At 36.5% G+C, this 23576-nt stretch overlaps 1 protein-coding gene across 1 annotated transcript in view; it reads left to right on the top strand.

Moving 5' to 3' along the window:
• LOC112906402 (short-chain specific acyl-CoA dehydrogenase, mitochondrial-like) overlaps positions 1 to 15232 on the top strand; it is a 39040-nt gene extending 23808 nt beyond the window's left edge. Inside the window, exons 3-4 of the mRNA XM_025980461.1 lie at positions 13066 to 13391; positions 13448 to 15232. Coding sequence (XP_025836246.1) covers positions 13066 to 13391; positions 13448 to 13574 — 453 coding nt within the window. The 3' untranslated portion in view covers positions 13575 to 15232. The remainder of the gene's footprint in view (positions 1 to 13065; positions 13392 to 13447) is intronic.
• Positions 15233 to 23576: the final 8344 nt, after the last annotated feature.

Below are 23576 nucleotides of genomic sequence, written 5' to 3' on the forward strand. Positions count from 1 at the left end.
CAAGTACATTCAAATTTGGTAGCTTCCAAAGCGATCGTAGAGGCATCGAAACTGCGATCTGCCATTCAGAACTATAACTCCGGATCGGATAGAATAAAGGGTGGCAGTTTGATTGCCAAGCGGTGCATGGATGCTGGGGCAGCGTCGGCGGTACATGCGGAATGGAGCCCAGAGACAGATTGTGGTTCATAGAACGGTCCTGTAGCTTATTTCTTCATCCGATGGCGCAGCATCACGTCGGTGTCACCAATGTAGCGTGGATGACGCTACAAAATAATGATGCAGACTCCAATCTATTTACAAGTCTAGAGCTGGATGATGAAGTGATTGATACGAAGACGAGTATGTTTGCAAGACTGATTTATTTAATTATTTACATGATATTTATTCAAAACTATTTGTATGGTTTAAATGTAAAGTGTTTGTCCAGCAGTTTTGTCGATCGACAGCGACGATAGAAATGCTAAGTTGCTTGCACACATACCGTATGTCTATGTACTGTATACTATACGAAGTCTTTCCACAATAAAGAAATAGTTCTTTGAGAACATTGAAGAATTTCGAGCAACTTTTGCAATGAAAGAATGTTGCACTAGCGTTTGATAATGAGCGTCGTAGTTATTTTGTTCAGTAGCCTTAAGAGATGTATTAGTATTAACTTGTGTTTTTTGTCTGCTTCATACTTTTTAGGAATGTGATTAGAAAATAATGTGTATTTATGTATTTGTTTTGTAACTTGTTCTTGAGTTTGAAAAAGAATATTAAGGTCCATAGTAACGTTTCTGTCAGAACTAAAAATATTTCGCACCGTACGAGTTATTAGACCCACTGTGTCTTTGGGCAGTTTGAAAGATCCATCTGGTTGAATTCCTACGTATATCTCAAAAAAATTTAACCAATAGGATGCAGAATCAACAACTGCAATATGTTTTATGCAATATTTGTTGGGTTTGCTGGGAATATAAACCAAACCTGAAAATCTTCCTCGAAAGGCTGGCAACTGTTCATCTATTGCGACATTTTCAGAAACGCTGTAACTGTTCTGAGGCATTCAAGAGCTCACACATTTCTCTCGCTGCAGCTAGTTTATCCTCGGAAATTTTTTCTTCTCTTCTATTACGGTCATTAAATCTAAGGCATCTTAGCATGACAAGGAATTTGTTCGCAAAAATTTCTATCCCTGTACCATCCTTAACCCATAAGTCTTTATAATTCAGGTGTGAAGAACGAAGAACCCCTGACATTAACAACAAACCAAAGAAGGTTAATAGTACTTCTCTTGATAGTTCCTTGCAGTCTATCACTTCTTAAGAAAATACAGTCAATACCTCTGAAAATTTTGAAACTTCTCTTGCTTTGGACCCAGCAGATTCTCTTATTATACGACTATGAGTTCTAACGCTTGAGTTAGGCGGTAACCTCCTCGTCCTGTTTATCGAAATAATCATCACTACTCCATTGACTGACTGCGCTTTGAGCAGACATCGAATAATGATTTCTGCATATGACAGCCTTTTCTTTCTCATTCTCTGAAGGACTGTCAATCACTTCCTCCTCCTCCTTCAAGCAGTACTCAATTTGACTGAAATTTATTGGATGGCGGTCGTGGGAACTCATTATAAATTTAACCTATAAGGATGCAATAAATTATTGTACATAGATTCCATTTTAGCGCAATAAAACATCAACAAGTTCATAAAATATGAAAAACTTACCACGGTAAAAAAAACAGGTGACTACTCGCGTGGGGTTCGGCTGGACCCCGACATACTATACGGACACAACCACTCAGCACCAGATCATGCCTGCAAGTGTTTTAAAAAGCTAGAAATCTCCTCCATAATCGGAGTCTGTATATTCCAAAAGTTTATTGCCATCGTTGAAAGAAATTCCATAATCAATCGTACCCTTTTTGATAATCTTTATAAATACAGTCTTTATAGTTTGTGAGACAGGAAAGTCTACAGTTTCTCTAATTATTGCAAAATCTTTCCTATTGACAATAATGTCATTATATCTATGTGGCATCTTTAATTTGCTGCGGTCACGTAGATTTCTTGCTGGCATTTTGTTTTCTTCAATTAGACCTTTGAAGTTAATCATCCATTGAAAGGATGCAGAGTTTGATGACTGGTCTTTTCAATATTGAAGAGCTGGTTTTTACGCTGGCAGCCCGACAATGCCCGATTGCCATTTCAGTGGTGGTAGATGGTCTTTCTTGATTAAGACCACAACACCTGGTGTCAATGTTTGCTGGAAGTTCTGCTTCCATTTTACTTTCTGCTAAAGTTCGGAAATATATTCCTTTGACCATCGTGACCAAAAATATTGTACAAGTTTTTGGGTCAGGGGGTATCTAGTGAGACGGTTGCAAGGTGTTTCAGCAAAGTTTTCTTCAGGGAGTGTTGTCATCTTGGCCCCAATCAGGAAGTGCCCGGATGTCAAGAGTTCAGGGTCATTAGGGTCTGAACTCATGGGGGATAAGGGACGGGGGTTGAGGCATGCTTCAACCTGATTTAATACATTTAAAAATTCTTCAAGGTTTACGTTAAAAAGTTCTCGTTTTAAATTGTGTTTCGTTGATTTTACTCCAGCTAACCAGAGACCGCCGAAATTGGGTGCTCTTGGGAGGATAAAGTGCTACTTGACTCCGTCAGATATTAATTCCGTTTGAATTTTTATAGAGAAAATTATGTATTTCATTATTAGGCTCGACAAAAGTGAGGCCATTGTCGCTGAAAATATTCAAGTTGATACCACGCCGTGAAAAGAATCTACGTAAGGCAGCAATAAAGGTTGAAGCGGAAAGATCAGTGACAACCTCCAAATGAATAGCATATGTACTAAGACAAATAAAAAGGCACACGTACGATTTAATCAATTTATGATTTCTAGCAGACCCGTCCGTAATGTTGATAGGTCCACAGAAATCCACCCTCAATTCTGGTAGATTTACCATTAAATATTTAGTCCCTGAGGCGCTCAAACGAAACATCTAACGAAAACATTTGGAGCACTGACGTACAATCCTTTTTAATAAATTTTGCGCTGACAAAATTCAAAGCTTTTCACGAACTAATTCTAGTAGATTTTGAGGACTAGCATGTAGTAAAGGAATGTGTTCGCTTTGTGCGATGAAACGCGAAAAGACATGTTTTGGGGGTAAAATGGCAGTATCATAAGCAAATTTGGCAGTATCATAAGCAAATTAGAATGCTTTATTCTGCCGCCAACCCTCAATATCCCATTTGAGACGAGAAAATAGCTTAGATAAAAAAATTTACTTTTTGGGTTAACCTCATTTTTTTTGTAAGGTCACTTTCTTGAGAAAATTCTTGCGCTTGAACAATTTTTATTAATGTCCGCAGAGCATTGTTTCGTTTTCGTCAACAGAAAGAGGGCTAATAATAAGGCCTATTGATTTTCGCGATTTTAAATTGTAATAAAACCTCAAGCAATAAGCAACAATTCTGACTAAGCTTATTGAAGTTTGAATATCTTTTGATGATGTTAAATTCGTTGTCATTGATGGCAACAGTTGTAATGACATGTTTCGGACGTAATTTTGAAAATTTGCCGATGTCACTACTGGATCAGAATGATTTGGTCATTTGTCTTCAGGGCTTGGCAGCCATGTGGGCTCTTTCCACTATATGTCACTTTCTTCGATTCGATTGGAAACACTAAGTGCTAGAAACTTTTTGCAATTGTATATAGTGTGACCGTCGTTACAAAACGAACAAATGGGACCACTCGAGTTTTTGACTACGGAATGAACCTTGACTGATTTCAATTTTTCTTGCATAAATTTGTTTATCGAATTATCCTCATTTAAACCTATTGTTTCTAGCAATTTGCATTTGTCAAGTAAAAAGTTCGTGAAATGCTTTTAAGTCACGCCAGTTTTTGAAGATACGAATTTATTATTTTTCGTTTCTCATTCACGTCGAGTAACATGATCTAATTTTGATGAAATAATATGTATTATTAGTACGTCCCAAGATTGTACGGGTTGACCCACATGTTTCGCGTCATTCCATCGGCCAATTTTCGAAGTTTGAAAATTGCCTTAATGTGATTTCGAATCAATATTTGTGTGTTTTCATACCTATCAATAAGTAAGGACCAAGCTATAGTATAATTGGATGACGAACACTCTAGAGATTTTAACAAATCCGCGGCTTCACGCTCTAGCGATAACCTAAAGTAATGAAATTTTTGCACAGCGGGTATGGTTTCATTATTATGGATTAATGAAATGAATGTATCTTTGAAAAATAACCATTGTTCAATAATGACATCGTGGGTAACTTTATACTACTATTGTTGTTCTCTATTTCAGATACTGAATCGGAGCTCGATTTTCGGACATGAATTGTTTCGCTTGAGGTAAAACTTGAAAATATAAATCTTCAAATTCACAACGTTCTTTTTGATGTGTGTCTAGAGCCGATAGAGAATTGATATCTTCAATTTTAGTCTGGACTTTGTTGAAATCGTCAAGTAACGGTTCCGCTTTTGTAAGACGAAACTCAATTTGATTAACGTCTGGCGGAGTTGCTAATTTTAGTTTTTCAAAAGCGTTTTGAAAGCGCGTTAAACTAGATTTTAAATTTTCTGGAGAGTTTATTAGCTTATCAACTTTGGTTATTTTGGAAAATTAGTTCAGGTTGAACATGCACAAATAATGGATAGATAAGATTGAAAATATATGATAGTGGACACTAACCTAATTTCTTCCTTTTTGAAAATCTGCTTTATTCACGTTGTCAACAGCCCATTCACAGAATTGCGATGATAAGCAGCCATCACCCGAAGAAATACACAGATGCTTTCAATTGTAAAATGATAAGTACTGATTGATTTTCTTTCGAAGTCGAAGTACTTTTCTGCGAATTGTGTCACTGATTTGAATATTTGGGCCGAAGGACAAAAAAATGTTACTGAATAGAGTAAGGTTGTATTTGATTAAGATGTTTATTATATGAAAGATTGAGCAAGAATGATTTTTTATAAGGTTGAATGTTTATATAAGATAAATTGGCAAAGGTGACATTCCCTAGTTACTTAAACACTCTTTCCAACATTCCTTACATTCGGCCTTTCTGACGATTAGTCTGTCCCCAGACTATGTGGTCAGAATGGAATGGACATGAAGGTCGCAATCTTCTACACGGCTGGCGTAATAATGTAATTCTTAAGCAGGTCAGTTGTTTAGTTTTCTTCGGGAGTACGCTTCTCCGACCATTTGTTGTAGACTAAAACTCTTATACATCGCTTGTCTTAATACCTGAGCGTACGCAGTGCTACAGACATTCGTAAAGTAGACGTAACATTTATTATTTTATTATTAACCCCCCCCCCTTTTTTTTTTCATTACCACGCTGAAATATTGATGTAATCTCTCTCACAGGTATAGTGCGCAACTCTACTCTTGGTTAGTCTACTTTACTTTTGATTTTGTCAATTCGTTCACATTTAGAATACGCAACTCTACTTTTGATTTCGTCATCTCGTTTACATTTAGAGTACGCAACTCTACTTTTCATTTTGTCAAAACTACTTCAATATTATACGGTTAACGGAATACGGTTTGTTTATTAACTCGACTTTTCTCGTTAGGGTTCACTACCATTGTTGGTTGATAACCCCCTCCCAGAGCTTCAACCGTTCAGCTGCCATGGCTGTAGAAGTCTTTTTGTATTGTTCCCTCAAATCTTGTACTTTATATCGGTTCATTTGTACTTTGGGTTCAACTTGCGATTTGAGCCGGTCGCTATTTCACTTGTGATTTTCACCATTACCACGTCACTTAGTTTAAAACGTGTAACTTTTCGTTATGACTTGTCGTAATATTCCTTCTGCCTTTTCTGCTGTTTCGTTATATGTTTACTAATTTCTTCACGTAAGCCGGGTAGATTCAGTCGTTCCAATTCGTTTTCGACTGCCGTTACCAGTACTGATTCAGCTAGAGAAATTGAACGATAACTAATCAATGATTCCATAGGCGTCGCGTTTATCGTTTTGTTAATTGTAGTGTTTAAAGCGACTTGTATCTTTTTCACAAAAAGGTCCCAGTTTTCGCCAGGCTGTCCTGCCGTAGTAGCAGCCAAGGTAGCGTCTTATTGTATCGCTCACACTGTCCATTTGCACGTGGAGTGGCAATAGCGTTAAGGATGTGCTTTATACCATAGATTGTGCAAAACGTTTTGAAAGTTTGTGACGTGTAGACACCGCCACGGTCACTGATTAGTCGTTGCGAAGCTCCAAACAAATGTAATAAGTCTGTTAGAATCTTCACTATAGACTCGGTTTTCGTGCACTGGCTCGATAATGACGAATTTCGTGAATGCGTCCACAATTACCAACAAGTACTTGTTCTTTCTCGGACTGGTTTCAAACGGCCCCACGTGGTCCACGCGGAGTGTATGAAAGGGTATTGGTTGCTTTTGGACATTGTGTAATGTGCCTTGTCTTTTAGTTGTATTGCCCTTATAATACATGCAACTTAAGTAAGCGTTTATATACTTGACTTTGATCTTATCGACAGTGTTCTGTGTCTCGAAATGTCCGGACTCGTTATGGTAGAAGCGACAGATCTGCATTCGCGTCATTTTGGGCACTACCCACGCACTCTTATTGCACTCTAGTTTACGGTACAATTTATTATTTTTATGTTCGTATACACTAAAATAGTGTTTAGTTCCACTGCTTTTATTATTTTCACGTAGAATCTTGCATATTCTGAAGATGTCATCGTCTTGGTTTTGCGCGGCTGTAATCCAGCCTGATTCCATGTCATCATGCTCCTGGTCGGTATTCGATGTCTATGTTGTATTCCTGTGCTTCTAACCACCACCTCCCCACTCGAGGCAACAAGTCTTTCTTTGAGAAGGTCGTACGGAGAGCGTTGCAATCAGTCACAACCTTTATTATTCGTATTCCTAAGACATACGAGGGTGGATTGATAAGTTTCCGGCCTGACCAAGAAAAACAAGGTTTTTAAAAATTTTTTTTTTTTATTTCTCAACATAATCTCCTCCAAGGCTGATACATTTCTCATAGCGGTGTTCCAGTCTATTAATGCCATCTCTATAGACTGATTCGTCAAGCTCCTCAAAATAACCATTTACAGCTTCGATTACTTCTTCATTGTCCGCAAATCTCTTACCGCCAAGCCATTTTTTGAGATTAGGGAACAGAAAATAGTCACTCGGGGCTAGGTCTGGAGAGTAAGGAGGGTGCGGCATCAATTCAAACTTTAGATCGTTGATTTTAGCCGTCGCAACGATTGACGTGTGCGCTGGTGCGTTATCGTGATGAAACAAGATTTTTTTCTTCGCCAGATGAGGTCGTTTAATTTTCACCTCGTGGCTCAAACGTTGCAATAAGTCTGCGTAGTATTGACCAGTGATAGTATTACCCTTTGCAAGGTAATCAATGTATATAATACCTCTTGCATCCCAAAAAACAGTAGCCATAACCTTGTTCGCCGAAAAAATTGTTTTTGCCTTCTTTGGAGTTGGTTCCCCTGGTCCAATCCACTGTTTAGACTGTTCTTTGGTTTCAGGAGTGTAGTGGTGGACCCACGTTTCGTCAACGGTTACGAATCGACGCAAAAATTCGCTTGGATTACGCTTATACAATGACAAATTTGCGGTAGAAATGTTTTTTCGAATCAATTTTTGGTCGACTGTTAGCAAACGCGGCACCCATCTTGCACAGAGCTTTTCCATATGCAAATGTTGGTGCAAAATATGTTGCACACGTTCATATGACATCTTACAGGTCTCAGCTATCTCACGCACTTTCAATCTGCGGTCTCCCAGCACTATTTGATGAATTTTTTCGATCATATCTGGAGTTGTGACCTCAACGGGGCGTCCTGAGCGAGGCCCATCAGAGGTGCTCACACGACCCTTTTTAAACTCGGAAACCCACTGCTTAACGGTTGAATATGACGGGGAGGATGTCCCCAGTGTTGAGTCCATCTCTTTTTTAATTTCCTTCGGCGTTAACCCCTTCAAATAAAAGTATTTGATGACAGCACGATTTTCCTGCTTTTCCATTTTTACGAAAACCACAGAGGCGTCTTGTTCAGCGTGCTGTCAAACCTACACTAGCAAGGAGATCGGGCTGAAACTATAGCTACAAGCTATCCAAGGATGGTACTATAGAATGTCACCTCAAGGTAGGCCTAGTGGCGTCATCTCTTGGTTAGGCCGGAAACTTATCAATCCACCCTCGTACACTCAAAAAAATCGCAAAGCATTCACTACCGCCATCGTTTCCAATTCGAATGATAGTGACATTAATCATTAGTGGTTTGTTGGTTGAAATATTCTATTACGCGTTTGCCATTGTTTTAAACTGCACCAACACGGCCCCCACCCTTAAACCACTTGCCTTCAATGCTTGGAAATCGCGCTGGCAGCGCTGCTTCGACGCAGAAGGAGGCTATTTTGAATGTTTTTAAAGAATTGTAACGATTGGCTAAATAATTTTTTTTAAATCGACTCAGTCCTATTACTTTCCGGACAAGCCCTGTATTTATCATCTTATCCCATTTAACATTGTGAAAAGCTTCTTCTAAATCTACAAATTCTATGTACGCCCTCTTTCTTTTTTCTGTCGCTTTCTCTATTGTTACCCGTAAAGCTTAAATGGCCCCCCTCCTTCCTCTATTTCTTTTAAACCCAAATTGATCTTCCCTTAATAGTTCTTCCGCCCTTTTTTATATCCACATCTGTACAATTCTAATTAAGATTTTTGACGCATGGGAAGTTAAGTTAATTGTTCTAAGAAAAATGTTGGCAAGTAATAAATGAAACATACATAAAGGAACACTGGTTACATACAAAACAACTCAACGATGATAAAACAGTAAGAGTCGAGGCGAGAGTGTCGCTAGTTGCCAACAAAAGGTTATGGTACGAGCATTATCGTACAACAACGAGATCAAACATAAACAAAATATAATAGTATAACACTCTGTAAAGGCGATAGGACACGAGCAGGTCTTGGCCTGTTTAATGGTTATACATATGATGATAAGTTATTTTTCAGTTTTTCAGAACTGTTGTACATAGCCTCTAAAGTAAGGGAGACCGGGGCTAGTTGTTACATTTCAACTACATTTTTTTTGTGACTTTTTTAACATGAATTAAGTGTACCTATAGAGATGTCCTGGTTTTTTTTGCGTTTTATAGAAGTTTAGTGGTCACAGAGATTATCAGTATTATGTTACTCGGCAATATGTAACAATTTGACCCACTGCGGGTCAAGTTGTTACTGAGTTAGGGTAAGTTGTTACACATACAAAATTATGTACTCGCAGAAACACAAAAAATAGGCAAAACAATGAGCATGGAAAGTTTATTTCAAATAACTTTTTCAAAAACAAACAGGTGTACTACATAAACAAACGAAATCTGTAGTAAAACTCTAGAACTAATCACTATCGGAATCGCGCTGATTAGACAAATCAGACGAACAGTGCATACAGATATAGAATGGGTCGTTCCCTCCATAGCGTTCATGAGCCCATTTTTTATACTCTGTACTTTGAATTCAGCCTTCTCCGCTTTTACTTTCGAAATATGACATAAAACAAATACTACAAAGACAATCATCGTCTTCACCATGACGTTGAGATTCTTTTTGCCGCATTTAGGTTTTTATTGTTTTTAGCTTCCCTTGCTTCTTCTTCCTTTAATCGGAGTATCCGTAAGGATGAGAGATTTTCCTTTTTTTCTTTGCCTATTATTTTTTCGGATATGGTCTTACTTCTTCGGGGGTGATTAAACTGATTTGACTTGTACCTGGGAGCCGTTTTTCAGGAGTTCCGACACAACATGTTCTTGAATTCCTTGTCGTTGAAAGCTGATTATTGTATTGTAAATTTTGGGGTGGAAAGGAAAAAAAGACGATTCCATTTGCTTTACAAAAGTCTAGAGTACTTATTGACAAATGAGAAATGTGGTTATCTAAGAGTACTAATACAGGAGAGTCTGCAGAAGCCTGTACGTGTTTCACACATTCTAAAAAAATAGACTGTTATCCATCCACTAGGGTGAGCAGCTCCGAGACAACCAGGTGGTCCTTCTCTAATAAAGTAAGGTTTGGAATGGACTCGAGGGAACACGAATAGTGGGAGATGGAGTTTCCACTGGCGCTTACCGCAAACTCAATGGTTACTGTTGTGCCCTTTTCTGCTAATTTTTGGCGATTTTTGTACTGTGGTGACGCCGGTTTCATCTACATTCCGCACCTGATGTGCCTCAAACTTATACCTTTTAAAAACTTCATCCAGATTGTTATAAAATTGATCAATGTTGTAAGCATCGAAACTTGTGGCCCTTCTGAGGCTCGTTGCCGCTGGCGTCCGTAGAGAGAGTTTCCGATGTCTTTTTAGGAAGCCTGAAAGCCAGTTTACGGAAGCACGTTTCATTTCATTCCACTTTTGAGCATATTTTACTTTACAAGCAACAGCATACTTATATGCTAAACATCTAACGTCTTTGGATAACAAGCCGTAGAAAATTCGGCTCCTGTACACTTCTTAATCGAAGAAAACTGTTGTTTGATTTGTATGTCCAAAGTTAATGTTGAAAGAAAGTTGCACGAAGTCAGCATTGCTAGGATTACAATTAATAGATTTTTCTACATGTATTGTTAATAAGGCAATATGACTTTCATACTTATTTTCTTCAACTAATTCCTTAGAATGTTTGAGTACGCACTTTTTTCAAAAATTGACGGGTTTTATTGAACTTCGGCGTTTTTGCTTTTAAAGCTCTTACTCAATGCGATTTTTCCATTTGTTGTATGTACTTTGTCAAGTGTCGACACTTCTACTAGCGTTTTTCAATATATCTTGAATATACTGATGCCTACGATTTTTTTGACCAACCGCACATGCAACCCTACAATCATAAGATTCTGATTGGCTGATTCCATTCAAGGTTTTATTGGCTTGAGTTGATGCCAGTGTACAAAATTTGGCCACGCTATTGCTTAGTTGCTCAAAAATTTTTATTAATTCTTGACGAAGACCTTCGTTCTGAAATTTTTCGGGTAGAATTGTTGTTGTGTGGGTATAATATTCGGGGTCTTTGCGATATCCGCACCATTCTCCACAATTGTTATAATTATCATATGCATGGTAAGGTATCGCATAGGTGAAACAACGATGTAAATATTGTATCGCATCACCAGTTAATCTGCTGATTTCTTTTTTGTTAGCAGTTTTATATAATAGATTTTTTACGCCTTTACACGTATGATTCCTATCTGATTGCTTCACGAACGAGCGGTTCATTTTATTCCTGAGAGCACAAGGACTTGAAATATAATTGTCGGTGATAAATACTCCAATTTTTACATTGTTTGATTTCAATATATTATTATTCAGCTTCCATTGGTTTGGCTGTATCGAAAAAATTCAGACGACAATCATGGTCATATTTGGTATACCTTTGTCGCACAATCTACACTTTCGATTCTTAGTTGTGTAGCTCACAAGGAGACCAGGCAGTGACCCTATCATTGTTGCATACCCATTCAGACTATCATAATTACGAGCACTGGATCTCGTACTGTAGCTCATATCGTAGCAAAGCAATATTCATACGACATCATCGCTACTACATCTTCAAAGCTGATTGTAACTAGATTTATAGTTGGTGTTGCAAGCACACGAGTTAAAATAGCGGGTGGTTCAGTTGAAGAATGATTCAGTGGTTCATTTGTACAAAACGGTTCAAAATTTCTTTCTTTATTGTCATGTAACGAATATGAATGTACATTTGGAATGGTTTCTAAGCTTATTATAGATGAAGATTCTATTGATTGTAATTCGGAAACACGTGATTACTATAATGATTATGCCTAAATAGTAGTGCTGAAGAATTACAGTTATTTCCAGATCGGTGACGTATGTTCTCAGCTTTTTCTGAGGAGCTCATTGAATTAATTAGAAAGTATGCATTTGGAATTTTCCAGTAGACATCTACCCCTACCAGTCGCTGTCCATATGCACTTCAAAATCAGTATATCCTATATTTACTGTCCTATTTCAATCAGTGTGTTCTCGTATAGACCTTTCATCCATAATTAATGAACAGACCAGTTCTCTTCCAAGGTGTTTTTTGTTGCTTAGCTTTAATCTTAATTGCTCGAAATGCTTTATATGTGTATCCTGGAGAACCTTTCACTGATGAGTACCTTTTGCTAATTGTATTCGGATGTGGCAAAAACTTATTGAATTATTTTCTCACAAAATTGTAGGCATTTGAAGATTTAACATTTCTAATGCAAGCTTATCAAAACTACTTATATTCATAAGAAATCCTATACCAAAGGTCTTTCTTCTATAACGTATAATTTCGGTTTAATATCTGCAGATAAATTGCAGCATAGCAATGCTAACGTCTTAATATTAGTAGTACAACCATCACATGTAATTTTTGGATCTCTAATAGTATTAAATTTTGTTGTAAAGAAGCAGATATTTGGTTAACAAAAAAAGACGCTATGGAACATTGAAATTTCGTAGTGAATGAAACAATTTCAAAAACTAGAGCCTCAGTAGCCAATTCTTCATCAGTAGTATTAGCAATACCACCATAATTCACATATCACAAACAATAGAGCTTTGTATTGTCATTGAATCAAAAATCAATGTAACATCTTTCAAATAATCGTTTTCTGAAGCTTGTATTTTTAAATATTGAAATACTTTTGTCTTAAAACCATCTTCTTAATTAACAGAAGAGAGCCAGGTTCTTAATGTTGCGCTATAAGGCCAATTTAATTTGTTACGTTCAAATGCATAAGTTCTAGGCGAGTAAAAATTTAAGGTAATTTAATTGTATTAGGTCTCCTTGACATTTGTCAGTTTCGCATAAGCGAGCCCTCTCCACTATTCTCCTCCACATCAATGAAGGTAACGCAATTTTTCACCAAGGAAAAACCTTTACACTACCAATTTGTAGCTTTTAAATGAGCCTTTTTCTTATAAATCTTCTACTGAGATTTATTTACAATAACTTTTTTATCATACAGATCGCAATGATGACTTTAGATGCTGGGCGAATAGGTATTGCCAGTCAAGCGTTGGGAATTGCTCAGGCATCACTAGAATGCGCCGTCGAGTATGCATCAAAACGTCTAGCGTTTGGAAAGTCTATTTTAAAATTACAAACAATCCAAAATAAACTGGCAGATATGGCTGTACAATTAGAATCAGCAAGATTATTAACGTGGAAAGCTGCATGGTTAAAAGACAATAATAAACCCTACACCAAAGAAGCCGCTATGGCCAAACTTGCTGCCAGCGAAGCAGCTACTTTTTTGAGTCATCAATGTATACAGATATTAGGAGGAATGGGGTAAGTATAAAATTATTTTGGTGTAATTACATTTATTTAATTGTTATTTTCATTAGATATGTGTCAGATATGCCAGCAGAACGTCATTACAGAGATGCGAGGATAACAGAAATATACGAAGGTACTTCCGAAATTCAAAGACTGGTTATTGCAAATAGCATTATAAAAGAAATGACAAATTAATTACACCTACATGTATATCTTTCTTGAAAAAAAATTTAGTATTATATAGCGCATATGTATCTAAAATAAGATCGAATATGTTGTAAGAGATCGTTCAAGTATTACAAAAGCATATTTTTATTGATTTTCAATATCCGGTGCCATTTCGCGTGTTCTACTTTGGGGGTTGTCTTCTACAAAGTCTAGAAATAAATTGAAACGTTGGTGTAATTCGATTGCTTGAGTAAGTCTCTTGCTCGGTTTCCATCCTCCTCTATTCCCTCCTAAATGGCCCCTTATATCGGCAATTTCCGATAATATAACAATAACAAATTGACCGTGAAAAGAGGGATCATATTGTTCCAATACGTTTTTCTCGAAAACGGTGAACTGTCGAACGTACAAACATTTACTTAATTTCTTGTTTTGTAGAGTCGTATTACTTTCTGTAAGTTCCGCATTTTTTTCAGTTGATGAGGTAGGTTTGAAGAACCAGTTTATAAAGTTACTTTTATGATGATTGTGGTGATAGTAGTGTCCAAGAAAATGCAATTATTATTCTGAATTTCGTATGTAAATTGAAGTTACTGATGGTTACTATTGAAAACATTCAAAATATCCTCAATTGACTTGGATGGTGCACATAGGATTGTATCATCATCATACCCATAATAGAACAAAGGAGTGCAATTGAACTTAGTATTTAATGCTTATAAGAATTAATTCTCTAAATCACTCGTCACATCAGCATATAAAGGGGATGTAGGTGAGCCTATTGATGTACCCTAAGTTTTTTTATAAAAATGTAGAGAATGTATCATTGGAAAGGAATTTAGTGATGTGTATAATGTCATTAAACAGTAATTTCTAATTTTGGATGATATTACAGGACCTTCTATTCAAACCTTCCAAAATAAGTTTAATGGAATTAGTAAATGACGTAACAACCAGAGACATAAGGCAAAAAATCAAAACATGTTTCTCATTTAAAGTTATTAATTACTTTGTACTTTTTATCTGTCTGTTCCCCTCCGCTCTTATTCTGTCAGTAAAAATAAAAAAAAAATTGAACTCTTCCATCCCTACGCCTGCTTATGTAATACTTGAATGCCCCATAAAGCAATTTATTTTTGTACCTAATAAATATACCACCCCGCTAGGCTCGAATTATGACTTATAACTAGGTACATATAAATATATTCTTGTAACTTGTATATATATTCTAGAAACATCGCAAAACCACTTTTTTAACATTTTATTGTGCCTTAAGAATGTACTATAAAACGACCTCCAGCGCTCAAGTTAGTATTGTACAATTTGAACAAGAAGTTTTGCACGAAACCTCTAGAATGTTACATCAAATTACTTTGTAATCATGTTAAATTATATTTTAATCATGCTAATTAAGATTAAATCATAACTGATACTAAGAAAAATGCGGCAAAGTTTACCTTTTTGCATTTATATTTGCATGTTTAGGTACTCATACTTTGTTACTTTTGTACAACTAACTACAGCATATGAGAAATATATTGTGTAAATAGGTCTAATTGTAAAAAGGTGAAACATTTATTTAATAAAATTGCCACCCTTAGGGATAACGTTTACATAGAAACATTATGTTAAGGAAAGATAAAAGTGGAGCAAATGCTAATAAATATTGATTTTTGAACCCTTAACTGTAAATTGTTTTGTTCTTTTTTTTTTGGAAGAAGTGATATTTTAATAGTCAAAAATTGAATGAGGGTATTGTTTTTCTTTTGCGGTTAAATACCTGCAAAGCTCCTGCTTGCCATTTTATTAAAAAAGTTGTTTTCATTCTCCTACTTTTTTTTTTGTTTTATTTATTTATTTCAACAAGCTAGAAGTTCTTTTATAAATATTATAGTAAGATTATATAAAATGATAGGTACGCGTAAACATGAGACATTACTGGATATTATACAGGGTGTCCCATTTATAATAACTAAAAAAAACATGGCTTCCTGACACAAAATACAACAAAAAAGTGTTATACAATTTTTCAATCTAGTGACAATTGAGCCCGCAAATCGTCTTTGTAAATTTGAACGTACAATTTGCTTCATTACGGGCCTGAATCTAGGCGATTAACGTCGCTCAGCTGATCTAGTGTGGATGAACAAGTAGCTATCGGGAAGAAGCCGAATGCACTTCCACCTTGTAAAAAAAAGGTAAAAGTGAAAAAGAAAAGCGTACCTTTTATAAAAAATGTTGAAATTGTCCGCCATTCGCCTCAATGCAACACTAACAGCGGCGTACCCAGTTGCTGNCAAACCTACACTAGCAAGGAGATCGGGCTGAAACTATAGCTACAAGCTATCCAAGGATGGTACTATAGAATGTCACCTCAAGGTAGGCCTAGTGGCGTCATCTCTTGGTTAGGCCGGAAACTTATCAATCCACCCTCGTACACTCAAAAAAATCGCAAAGCATTCACTACCGCCATCGTTTCCAATTCGAATGATAGTGACATTAATCATTAGTGGTTTGTTGGTTGAAATATTCTATTACGCGTTTGCCATTGTTTTAAACTGCACCAACACGGCCCCCACCCTTAAACCACTTGCCTTCAATGCTTGGAAATCGCGCTGGCAGCGCTGCTTCGACGCAGAAGGAGGCTATTTTGAATGTTTTTAAAGAATTGTAACGATTGGCTAAATAATTTTTTTTAAATCGACTCAGTCCTATTACTTTCCGGACAAGCCCTGTATTTATCATCTTATCCCATTTAACATTGTGAAAAGCTTCTTCTAAATCTACAAATTCTATGTACGCCCTCTTTCTTTTTTCTGTCGCTTTCTCTATTGTTACCCGTAAAGCTTAAATGGCCCCCCTCCTTCCTCTATTTCTTTTAAACCCAAATTGATCTTCCCTTAATAGTTCTTCCGCCCTTTTTTATATCCACATCTGTACAATTCTAATTAAGATTTTTGACGCATGGGAAGTTAAGTTAATTGTTCTAAGAAAAATGTTGGCAAGTAATAAATGAAACATACATAAAGGAACACTGGTTACATACAAAACAACTCAACGATGATAAAACAGTAAGAGTCGAGGCGAGAGTGTCGCTAGTTGCCAACAAAAGGTTATGGTACGAGCATTATCGTACAACAACGAGATCAAACATAAACAAAATATAATAGTATAACACTCTGTAAAGGCGATAGGACACGAGCAGGTCTTGGCCTGTTTAATGGTTATACATATGATGATAAGTTATTTTTCAGTTTTTCAGAACTGTTGTACATAGCCTCTAAAGTAAGGGAGACCGGGGCTAGTTGTTACATTTCAACTACATTTTTTTTGTGACTTTTTTAACATGAATTAAGTGTACCTATAGAGATGTCCTGGTTTTTTTTGCGTTTTATAGAAGTTTAGTGGTCACAGAGATTATCAGTATTATGTTACTCGGCAATATGTAACAATTTGACCCACTGCGGGTCAAGTTGTTACTGAGTTAGGGTAAGTTGTTACACATACAAAATTATGTACTCGCAGAAACACAAAAAATAGGCAAAACAATGAGCATGGAAAGTTTATTTCAAATAACTTTTTCAAAAACAAACAGGTGTACTACATAAACAAACGAAATCTGTAGTAAAACTCTAGAACTAATCACTATCGGAATCGCGCTGATTAGACAAATCAGACGAACAGTGCATACAGATATAGAATGGGTCGTTCCCTCCATAGCGTTCATGAGCCCATTTTTTATACTCTGTACTTTGAATTCAGCCTTCTCCGCTTTTACTTTCGAAATATGACATAAAACAAATACTACAAAGACAATCATCGTCTTCACCATGACGTTGAGATTCTTTTTGCCGCATTTAGGTTTTTATTGTTTTTAGCTTCCCTTGCTTCTTCTTCCTTTAATCGGAGTATCCGTAAGGATGAGAGATTTTCCTTTTTTTCTTTGCCTATTATTTTTTCGGATATGGTCTTACTTCTTCGGGGGTGATTAAACTGATTTGACTTGTACCTGGGAGCCGTTTTTCAGGAGTTCCGACACAACATGTTCTTGAATTCCTTGTCGTTGAAAGCTGATTATTGTATTGTAAATTTTGGGGTGGAAAGGAAAAAAAGACGATTCCATTTGCTTTACAAAAGTCTAGAGTACTTATTGACAAATGAGAAATGTGGTTATCTAAGAGTACTAATACAGGAGAGTCTGCAGAAGCCTGTACGTGTTTCACACATTCTAAAAAAATAGACTGTTATCCATCCACTAGGGTGAGCAGCTCCGAGACAACCAGGTGGTCCTTCTCTAATAAAGTAAGGTTTGGAATGGACTCGAGGGAACACGAATAGTGGGAGATGGAGTTTCCACTGGCGCTTACCGCAAACTCAATGGTTACTGTTGTGCCCTTTTCTGCTAATTTTTGGCGATTTTTGTACTGTGGTGACGCCGGTTTCATCTACATTCCGCACCTGATGTGCCTCAAACTTATACCTTTTAAAAACTTCATCCAGATTGTTATAAAATTGATCAATGTTGTAAGCATCGAAACTTGTGGCCCTTCTGAGGCTCGTTGCCGCTGGCGTCCGTAGAGAGAGTTTCCGATGTCTTTTTAGGAAGCCTGAAAGCCAGTTTACGGAAGCACGTTTCATTTCATTCCACTTTTGAGCATATTTTACTTTACAAGCAACAGCATACTTATATGCTAAACATCTAACGTCTTTGGATAACAAGCCGTAGAAAATTCGGCTCCTGTACACTTCTTAATCGAAGAAAACTGTTGTTTGATTTGTATGTCCAAAGTTAATGTTGAAAGAAAGTTGCACGAAGTCAGCATTGCTAGGATTACAATTAATAGATTTTTCTACATGTATTGTTAATAAGGCAATATGACTTTCATACTTATTTTCTTCAACTAATTCCTTAGAATGTTTGAGTACGCACTTTTTTCAAAAATTGACGGGTTTTATTGAACTTCGGCGTTTTTGCTTTTAAAGCTCTTACTCAATGCGATTTTTCCATTTGTTGTATGTACTTTGTCAAGTGTCGACACTTCTACTAGCGTTTTTCAATATATCTTGAATATACTGATGCCTACGATTTTTTTGACCAACCGCACATGCAACCCTACAATCATAAGATTCTGATTGGCTGATTCCATTCAAGGTTTTATTGGCTTGAGTTGATGCCAGTGTACAAAATTTGGCCACGCTATTGCTTAGTTGCTCAAAAATTTTTATTAATTCTTGACGAAGACCTTCGTTCTGAAATTTTTCGGGTAGAATTGTTGTTGTGTGGGTATAATATTCGGGGTCTTTGCGATATCCGCACCATTCTCCACAATTGTTATAATTATCATATGCATGGTAAGGTATCGCATAGGTGAAACAACGATGTAAATATTGTATCGCATCACCAGTTAATCTGCTGATTTCTTTTTTGTTAGCAGTTTTATATAATAGATTTTTTACGCCTTTACACGTATGATTCCTATCTGATTGCTTCACGAACGAGCGGTTCATTTTATTCCTGAGAGCACAAGGACTTGAAATATAATTGTCGGTGATAAATACTCCAATTTTTACATTGTTTGATTTCAATATATTATTATTCAGCTTCCATTGGTTTGGCTGTATCGAAAAAATTCAGACGACAATCATGGTCATATTTGGTATACCTTTGTCGCACAATCTACACTTTCGATTCTTAGTTGTGTAGCTCACAAGGAGACCAGGCAGTGACCCTATCATTGTTGCATACCCATTCAGACTATCATAATTACGAGCACTGGATCTCGTACTGTAGCTCATATCGTAGCAAAGCAATATTCATACGACATCATCGCTACTACATCTTCAAAGCTGATTGTAACTAGATTTATAGTTGGTGTTGCAAGCACACGAGTTAAAATAGCGGGTGGTTCAGTTGAAGAATGATTCAGTGGTTCATTTGTACAAAACGGTTCAAAATTTCTTTCTTTATTGTCATGTAACGAATATGAATGTACATTTGGAATGGTTTCTAAGCTTATTATAGATGAAGATTCTATTGATTGTAATTCGGAAACACGTGATTACTATAATGATTATGCCTAAATAGTAGTGCTGAAGAATTACAGTTATTTCCAGATCGGTGACGTATGTTCTCAGCTTTTTCTGAGGAGCTCATTGAATTAATTAGAAAGTATGCATTTGGAATTTTCCAGTAGACATCTACCCCTACCAGTCGCTGTCCATATGCACTTCAAAATCAGTATATCCTATATTTACTGTCCTATTTCAATCAGTGTGTTCTCGTATAGACCTTTCATCCATAATTAATGAACAGACCAGTTCTCTTCCAAGGTGTTTTTTGTTGCTTAGCTTTAATCTTAATTGCTCGAAATGCTTTATATGTGTATCCTGGAGAACCTTTCACTGATGAGTACCTTTTGCTAATTGTATTCGGATGTGGCAAAAACTTATTGAATTATTTTCTCACAAAATTGTAGGCATTTGAAGATTTAACATTTCTAATGCAAGCTTATCAAAACTACTTATATTCATAAGAAATCCTATACCAAAGGTCTTTCTTCTATAACGTATAATTTCGGTTTAATATCTGCAGATAAATTGCAGCATAGCAATGCTAACGTCTTAATATTAGTAGTACAACCATCACATGTAATTTTTGGATCTCTAATAGTATTAAATTTTGTTGTAAAGAAGCAGATATTTGGTTAACAAAAAAAGACGCTATGGAACATTGAAATTTCGTAGTGAATGAAACAATTTCAAAAACTAGAGCCTCAGTAGCCAATTCTTCATCAGTAGTATTAGCAATACCACCATAATTCACATATCACAAACAATAGAGCTTTGTATTGTCATTGAATCAAAAATCAATGTAACATCTTTCAAATAATCGTTTTCTGAAGCTTGTATTTTTAAATATTGAAATACTTTTGTCTTAAAACCATCTTCTTAATTAACAGAAAAGAGCCAGGTTCTTAATGTTGCGCTATAAGGCCAATTTAATTTGTTACGTTCAAATGCATAAGTTCTAGGCGAGTAAAAATTTAAGGTAATTTAATTGTATTAGGTCTCCTTGACATTTGTCAGTTTCGCATAAGCGAGCCCTCTCCACTATTCTCCTCCACATCAATGAAGGTAACGCAATTTTTCACCAAGGAAAAACCTTTACACTACCAATTTGTAGCTTTTAAATGAGCCTTTTTCTTATAAATCTTCTACTGAGATTTATTTACAATAACTTTTTTATCATACAGATCGCAATGATGANAATTGTCCGCCATTCGCCTCAATGCAACACTGACAGAGGCGTACCCAGTTGCTGCGAATTTTGGCCCAGATACCGGGAATATTTCGAATTATACGCTAGGCATTGGTAGTGTAACTCACCACCAACTGACGGTTGAATAAGAACCCTACTAGAATGCACTATCACACTACCAATTGTCCTTATTGTAATAGTTTTTTATGAAATAACCACTAAAGAAATAAACTAACACTAAAAAACAACTAAATTCCACAACAATCCAAAGCAAACTGAACAACCTGTTACAAACTACGACATTATGTGTATTTATTCCAGTCACTTCTAGCAGTGTAATTATACCAGGTTATATCAATATTTAGCTTTTTACATTTAATGAAAACAAAATAACCAACTTCCTTCTGGACATATCCTTGTATTACTCCACGTGGGGTTTATGAGCCCTGCCAGGCAAAACTAACGCCAGAATGAGCAGTTTAACACATGTGATAGGTCAAAGTAGGTCTGCATCTTGTCTTATCTTTACAACTATAACACATACATTTGTTTTCGTACACAAGTACGTTGTTACAAACCTTTACCAAACGCTAGGTGATCAGGGTTGTTTGTGCACCGCTTCTAACTATTCCGTAGTCGTTATAATTTCTTTTCTATTTAAAATAACATAATACTTGACGTTATGGGTTACATTAGGCTCACTTTAGTTTACACTCATGGGATTTTCGTTTGTGATAGACACGTAGTTTTTCTAATATGTTCAGTCATGTAATGGACCTTAACGCGAGTGCATTTTCTTCGGCTAATCTGTAACTTAATACCAAACATAAACAATAACATTACCCCAAAAAGCAGCTGATTCCGATCTACCGAAGGTGAATTTCTCTACGATCAGCTGGCAATCGTAATTAATTTGCGATTGTGCAGGGTCGGCATCAAAACTGTTATAATTTTATAATTTTTTATTGTGTTTCAAAAGTCAAAAGTGTTATAACNCTGTTATAATTTTATAATTTTTTATTTTGTTTCAAAAGTCAAAAGTGTTATAACATTTTATGTTCCAAATGTCCGTAGGAATCTGTGGTATAAATATTAATTATTATAACTGGGACACCCTATATAGTTATATATGTTACGTGCGGAAGATCGGGAGAAGATTTTAGACGTCTTCAGACTTGCTTTTGCTCACACGCAACAATGTTTTAGTTCTTGGTTCAATCGGTTACGATGAACACGTAGATTTATCAATTTATAGTGATTAAGATGAGAATAGAACACTTATTTAAGTTATATTAACTTCGTCTATTTCACAAATGTGTTAGCCTACGGCAACACTTACTTAAGTAAACAAACACGTTATACTTCGTTGACCGTTTATTGTAAAATTCAAGACTACACTAACGATAATTACATTGGCCTAGGCCCTTTTATACTCAAAGTAAAGAAATTGACTGACGTCACTTAATTATCCCTTAAATATTATAATACAAGCTAGGTAACATATGTAACACCTCCCCCTTTAGATCTTAATTAGTTCAATGAAGTGATTATGTAAAACAACAAAATACTTATAATTAACACATATTAATTGTACCAATTGTAATTGTTCTTAACCTAAGCATCTATAATCTAAGTACAAGTTCCATTTCTCGGTAACAATTTTAATTTGTGTTCAACTTGAGGTAGCAGTGGCTCATTTCACTTTAGACACCATACGGTCTTTTCACTTTCACTTCACTTTATTCTAGACTGTGGTGTCCAGATTGGTTTCAACCCTTGGGCAATGGGCATCATCTCCATAGCTTCTGTTTCAGTGGCTGTGGTAACGTCGCGGTACGCCACTTGAGGGTGGTGAGGAGATGCGGGTCTGGCACGCTGCTCTCCAGGTCGCCGTGAATCGAAGGAATTACAATTTACGATCTGAAGGCATGGCATATGATTTCCTATGGACGAACATCTTTTCCAAGGCGAAATTAGTTTCAAGCAGTTGGGGCAGCAGCACCAGCAGGCGAAAAGGAAACTGATGACTGCTCCAATTATAGGTAAAAGAGTGTACACCCAGTTTTTCCGAAGTCGAACTAGTGGCTTATTCAGCTGCTCATTTACTGAGTCGGAGAATTGTCGTAGGTTTTCTCGTTCTAAATCTAGATTGTCATGCTTGAGGGTACCCATGTGAATGGGCTCCAATTTGAGCTCTGCTAATGGTTCGGTTTCTTCTGGGCAGCAATCCATTGGGATTTCTGGTAATGTTATATTAATGGTAATATTTGGCGTACGATCTTGTTGCGCCACTAGCTTTATTCCATTGTTCAGGTAACATACGCATTTGGGCTCCATTTGTATAAAGCAAGCCTGGGTCAGTTGGTACTTGGTCATTCCTTGACCTGGGCATTTGGATGTCAAACTTCCATTCGTGGTTGCGTAGAATAACCAAAGGTTATTGTCGACCTTTTGGAGAAGTTCTTCTTTGAGCCGGAGTTGGATGACTTCGCATGCTTCAGGTAAGGTAGTGGATCCAAATGCTTGGACCTCGCAGTGTCCTGAATTAGGACGCTCTTGTATGGTCACGTCTCTGCAGATTCATATTTTTTCCACAAACACACATTTGTCCATTCGGGGGATACCAATCCAATTTTTGCCATGTTGTTCAATAGCCAGGTGGTTATTAATGGGAAGGATGGTTTTGTAGATTTTTGATTTGGTGTCATAAACAGGATAAGGGAAAATTTTGTATAAGTGAAATAATGTTGGCTCAACCAAGGGGACCGTTA

Source organism: Agrilus planipennis, unplaced genomic scaffold (genome assembly GCF_000699045.2).
Source record: "Agrilus planipennis isolate EAB-ADULT unplaced genomic scaffold, Apla_2.0 scaffold187, whole genome shotgun sequence".
In the NCBI taxonomy this organism is placed as follows: Eukaryota; Metazoa; Arthropoda; class Insecta; order Coleoptera; family Buprestidae; genus Agrilus; species Agrilus planipennis.